General features: G+C 34.8%; 1 protein-coding gene across 6 annotated transcripts in view; it reads right to left on the bottom strand.

Annotated features, from left to right (window-relative positions):
• The window catches only part of LOC106876215 (roundabout homolog 1), a 336,558-nt gene that overhangs the window by 20,491 nt on the left and 309,612 nt on the right, over window positions 1-6,455 (bottom strand). For all 6 annotated transcript variants that reach the window (XM_014924686.2, XM_014924677.2, XM_052967770.1 and 3 more), the window contains one exon: window positions 2,611-2,796. In XM_014924686.2, the coding sequence (XP_014780172.1) occupies window positions 2,611-2,796 (186 nt within the window). The remainder of the gene's footprint in view (window positions 1-2,610; window positions 2,797-6,455) is intronic.

The raw sequence follows: 6,455 nt of genomic DNA, 5'->3' as shown, positions 1-6,455 counted from the left end.
TATATATATATATATTTATATATGAATTATATATATATGTCTGTGTGTATATATATATATATAGCGTGGCCGTTTTTGTGCGGGTGACACGTAAAAGCACCCACTACACTCTCTGAGTGGTTGGCGTTAGGAAGGGCATCCAGCTGTAGAAACTCTGCCAAATTAGATTGGAGCCTGGTGTTGCCATCCGGTTTCACCAGTCCTCAGTCAAATCGTCCAACCCATGCTAGCATGGAAGGTGGAGGACGTTAAACGATGATGATGATGATGATGGACACACATGCATGAATGTATATACTTTACAACAACATACAGTTATTAAAAAATAACTATTAACTGGATCTTTTCAAAGATTCATATGTCATATCAGTTCCATTTCGGTTACCTGAACATGTCCTTGTCACTCCTGACATTGTAAATGTAGTGAAGCAATGATCATGCCATTGGAAATCAACAATCAACATTACTGTTTGCAAAAAGTGATATAAAATAAGTAATCATTCGTTTTAGGGAAATGGAACGAAGCCATAAGTAGTTGACATTTTTGTTTTAATATATTTAAGAGCAGTGGTTCATCAGAATCATTAAAGTATCAAACAAAATGCTTTGTGGTATTTACTTAGGCTTTCTACATTTTGAGTTCAAATCCTGTTGAAGTCAATTTTTCCTTTTACCCCAGTGGAGTTATAATAAAGTACCAAGTAATAGGGTTTATTGACCCTTTTGCATTTAAACAGGCCATATATTTGACCCGTTTTATGTTCAAACTGGCCAGATATGGCCTCTTTTATGTACACAGCAATGTCATTCTAAATATAAACATTCACATCATCAAGATCTTGAAGCTTCGAGATAATGCATGATTAATTTGAAACAATATGGATAAGTAAGCATTACAGTTGACAGAGTTATGTGAATTCCAAAGGGTTAAACAAAGTGTCATTAAAGTACTGGGGCTGATATAATCTACTGTTCTCTTTCTCAAAATTCGAGATCCTGATTTTATGAATGATATTGTTATTAAATTATTTACATCTTTTTTAGGTCAGATGAAATGGTTAACATCTCATTTGCAATGTCTTCTTCACATTCTGTAATTAACCTTTAGCACATTACATTTTCTCTAGAATTGTTTCCCTTGCCGCCGCCTGTTACTACAGGGGAGAAAACTCATATAGTGACATGATGCACCTACAGTGTGCTAAAGGTTAATTAGCAAGAAGAAGAATAATATATTTTACCAAATAATGAAATTGAAGAAATACTGAGAGAGGAATGAAAGCATGCTATTGTCACAATATATGATACAAGTAAATAACAAAGATCCCTTATTCAGAGGACAAAACTGTGGTAACAAGTATTTCTGACTTGCACAAAATGCCTCAAGTTTGTAGGGAAGGATATAGTTGATTGAGTAACAGTAGGATCTGAGGAAAACTAGAGATGGTCTGTCAGCAAAGAGTGAGTAAAAATGAGTACAGACAGCTAAAAAGTAGAATAAAGGGTTTGCCCTGAAGATGGCAAGAATAGTCATTGGTCACAGATTTGCTTCATTAAAGATGACCTGGGACTAACAACAACAGACAGAAAAAGACTGGATGGAGAAGAAAATGTTCTATGTGGTCACTTGACCTGTTACAGTTGCTGTCAAATCAACTGCAAATCACATTTAACCAGCTTTAAAAAAATATATAGAATGAACACATTGGGTAATGTGATGCAGGGCTCATTGTATAAAAGAATAGGAAAAACGAGATGGTCATGGTTGGTATACCTTTGGTCATAGATCTAATCAATCAGAGCTAACCTAGAACTAAACTATAACAACTTTTGTATGACAAAATATGAAGTATGGTCTTCATCTAGACAGACAATACTGAGTAACAAAATTTTTATTTATCTAGTTTTTTGTCTTTGGTCAGTAAGTGTTATTTCCTAATTGCTTAAATCTAGAAATCAAAGGAAATGATCACTATTCCTTTCAGACTTTGCTTTTTTGACCTGAACATCAATGTTTCAAAACTGACCTATTTTCCATTACATTCCAGACAGATTCAGTACTGAGTTGCTGAAGCAGAAATATTGTTATAGCAAATATCATGCTCAGTACCACAGATTTGCTTGTCAGTTGCTTGACCTTAAGCACTTGAATATATCCCTCAATGGCTAACAATATGTGCATCTCTGATGATGAGCAGGAGTAATGGGGGAGCACCATAGCCACGTGTTGAGAGGGTTTCTTTTGGGTTTGAATAAATATCATAACAAAAGCAAAGTTTGAAGGAAATATTAGCCATTTTACATACTTTCCAAAGATAAGCAAATAGGAAACAACAGTTGCTACCTGAGGACAAACAGTGAAATGGCATATCTGGTGTAATGGGATCTGTGGATTGCATCTAGTTGATTGGTTGACAACCTCTAAGCTATGGCTGTAGTTGATTCATGGCTGATTTGAGGCTAACAGCTACATACTGCCCTCTCAGGATTTCCATATAAATGTACTTTTTATTTTTAACACAGTAGACATTGTTTATTGGCACTAAGCAAAGACAAAAATGATATTTAAAAACATTCAGTGCTGTAGATATTACAAATAATATGACTCACCACCTGTTGAATATGGATTGTGAGTTGGGGTATACCGAGATACATCAGTTTCTACACCAGGTGGTGGAGCTGATAATTCCTGTGCTAAGAGGGGTTCCTGCTCGGGATTTGGCTGTTGGTGTCCGGTCTGATGGTGGTGGTGGTGGTGATGGTGGTGGTGTCGGTTAGAGGACAATTTCTTATTACCTGTCAAAAATGAAATGCAAATAAACAGATAAGTCAAAAGTAGATTTGAGATTTTATAAACTGTAACCAAGTTCCCTTGGTTGATATAGAAATAGAAAAAGACCATTATCATTGTTAATCAATATGATTAACAATATCAACAGCCCCTTCCTTCTCACCTCCATCCCCATTATTATTATTATTATTGAGAGAGCAGTGCATGCCATCAAAGTGACACTGGGGTAAAATATACGAAGCCCAATATACCCATCATGACTACCTGTCTGATAATAATAATAATAATAATAATTATTATTATCATCATTATTATTAAGATGGCAAGCTGGCAGAACTGTTAGTAGGCCGGGTAAAATACTTAGTTCTGAGTTCAAATTCTGCCAAGGTTGACTTTGCCTTTCATCCTTTTGGAGTCAAAAAATAAGTACCAGCTGAATAGGGAGAGATTGATGTAACTGACTTTCCTCTCAAACTTGCTGACCTTGTGCCAAAATTTGAAACCATTACCATAATTATTGAGTGAGAGAGCAGTGCAGGCCATCAAAGTGACACTGGGGTACAAACATACAAAGCCCAATATACCCATCATAACTACCTATCTGATAAGGGTACACAAGGCACATGCATCACAACCATATGTGTGCAACATGGTGATCTTATATCAATATAAACAGTGTATGACCTTGCAGGTGGGGGCCTAGTTAGAATTTTTTTGAGTTGAGTAGCCCATACTGCTCGAAAGGTCCCTGGAATAAGGTTTCTTTAAAGATGTTGAACAAAACACCCATATTTCCAAAGATGAATTATTCAAACCCCAAAGAATTCCTCTCAGCTACTTCTGCTCATTATCAGAGATGCGTATATCATCATCCACTAAGGGACATGCTCAACTGGTTAAGGTCAAACAACCGACAAGCAAATCTGTGGTACTGAGTAGAATATTTGCTGTACCCATCTTTCATACCAAGACAAAACAATGTACAGTTAAGATGAGAAGCCATGAAAGCCACTGCCTGCTACTGCATCAGGGCATTATTGAGCAGAATATTAGCTGTAGCCTGTCTTTTATACTATAAAACAATGTACATGATAACACTTCCAATCGGTTAAGATCAGAAGCCATGTGAGCCACTGTCTGGTACTGCATCAGGGCATTTATTATTAACATTATTACCATCATCTAATGATTAGTCTATCTCATGTTGGTATGGAATGGATGAGCATACTGTGACAGTACATAGCTACATTTGCTCCATTCTGTGTCATCTATTTTACAAGGTCCTATGTAGAGCATGGGATGTAATTGTACACATCTTCCCATGGTTTTGTTGGAATTTCCACATCCATGATTACTGTCCACTGTCAGCGTACAATACTTCAGTGCCATGCACTCATAGTCATTTCACATCAGATGTTTGTTTAAAAGCAGCCTCTAAAAAATAGCTGATTTCTTCAATTTATTCCAGCCCCAAAATGCCTGAATGGATGAAGGCAAGGTTGTGTGATTAAGACTTTTGTTTTGCGACTTGGATTTGATCTCATTGCCCGATACACTTGAATCTACAGTATGGCCCTCAACCAACCAGATACATAGGATATCTAAAGTTATTGATCTGTGGATTGCACCATGTTATTCTGCCAACTATCCACGAGACAATTCAAATCAATCTCAGTTGATGTTGAGCTACACAGCAATAACAATACAGATATATTATAAAAAAAAAAAAAAAATAATTAAGAGAAAGATCAAGAAACGTGCAATTTAATCAGATATTCCATAAAACTTCAGCTCTACATTTCAATCCTATTTCCATGAAATTTAATTCCAATCTAGTGTATAAGATATCAAATCCATTTATCTTTTAATTGGGAATAATTAAAATCAGGACTTCAATCACACAGCCTTTCCTAATTACAAGCAACTTTTACCATTTCCCAGTTTGATAAGACGTAAATGACGTTAGGAATATTATTGTATCATTAATTTAATCTGGTCTTTCAGCTGATAATTACTAATCAATTTCACAGAATAATCGTTGTCGAAATCTTGGCACCGAATACATTTATTGCAGCTCTTCCCTCTCAAGATAAGCAGTAATTGTGTCATGTCTTCGAGATAAGATCGGCAGATCATATTCATCATATGCTAGTACCTGGACACATGTAATTTCACACAAGAAATTATCTTATTCTTTAACTCTTCCTGAAGACAGTTCTTAAGAAATACACTTCTTTTATTCTTTTATTGGTTGAATGTGGCCATGCTGGGATACAACTTTTTAGAAATTTTAATCAATAATATTAACTCTGATATTTTTTTAAAGAAAAAACAGCAAAACTTTTTAATCAAGTGAGAAAGACAAAAACAGAAGAGTGTAAAATGAGATAACAGAGATGCCAAAAATAGCTACAATTTCTTTTTTTACTTCATTGTACTGATCAACTGTCCTGTATGTGTATATATATACATATATATGTGTGTGTGTGTGTACATTATTATTAATTTAATGTATAAATTGCCTATAAATTTTTATAGCATGCTGACTTTTTGATAAAAATCATTAACGGGATTTTTATCCTTATATTCTCTTTCTCCCCCCACTCTCTCTCTCTCTCTATATATATATACAAGACAAGACATAAATAATGGTCATTCCACACTCCTATATTGTAGTAAATTTGACTTACAGCTGTTTCCAGTAGTCATTATAGGTTTGTTATTGATAGGTTTATTCAAATGGCTCATTGATTGGTTGAGATAGATTGAACAACTTAGAGTATTACTGCTACTCTCAACATATATATCTTTTATTTACTTTACATAGGACTGAGACCATGCTGAATTGACACCTGTACTATTTTTTTCTTAAAGCCAGATACTTATTCTTTCAGTCTCTTTTGCCTAACTGCTAAGCTGCAGAAACATTAACAAACCAAGCAGTGGGAGAGGGGCAAACACAAAGACGTGTGCGTGTACACACACACACACACACACGAAGTAGGCGTCTTTCAGTTTTCATTTATCAATCACAAGGTTTTACCTGGTCTAGGGCTATAATATGAGACACTTATCCAAAGTTCCACGCAGTGGGACTGAACCCAGAACCATGTGATTAGGAAACAAACTTCTTACCATACAGCCATGCCTCAAACGTATGGTAGAACTAATCCAAAACTATGATAGAAATAGTTGTCCAATGTGCTGCTCAGTATAATCAAACATGGAATGAAGCATCTGTGAAGAGAACTTTTTAAGCATACAGCCAGGCCTATGTTTTCCAATTAATTATGAAAATAACCAAGAATTTGGTGAGATTTATAAAAATAACTACTTTTATACTTTATTAAAATGATGTTTGGATCATAGTTTAAATGCTTCTTATATGAATTCATCATAGATAACTTTCATTTAAATACAACAGGAGGTTTTGTATCACAGTATCTGTTTTAGGTCGTAGTCAAATTCCTTGAAAAAAAAAAAAAGACCTTTGACAATTTAACAAAAAGAAAAATCGAAATCATGTATTTTTAAGTTCTTAATTTTAGGGGCAGACATGGCTGTGTGGTAAGAAGCTCTCCTTGCAATCACATGGTTACAGGTTCACTCTCACTACATGAAATATATATATATATATATATGTATATATATATATATATATATA

The sequence above is a fragment of the Octopus bimaculoides genome, chromosome 5 (assembly GCF_001194135.2).
Source record: "Octopus bimaculoides isolate UCB-OBI-ISO-001 chromosome 5, ASM119413v2, whole genome shotgun sequence".
Lineage (NCBI taxonomy): Eukaryota > Metazoa > Mollusca > Cephalopoda > Octopoda > Octopodidae > Octopus > Octopus bimaculoides.
The sequence above is the reverse complement of the archived record's forward strand: the minus strand, read 5'-3'. Positions and strand labels throughout refer to the sequence as shown.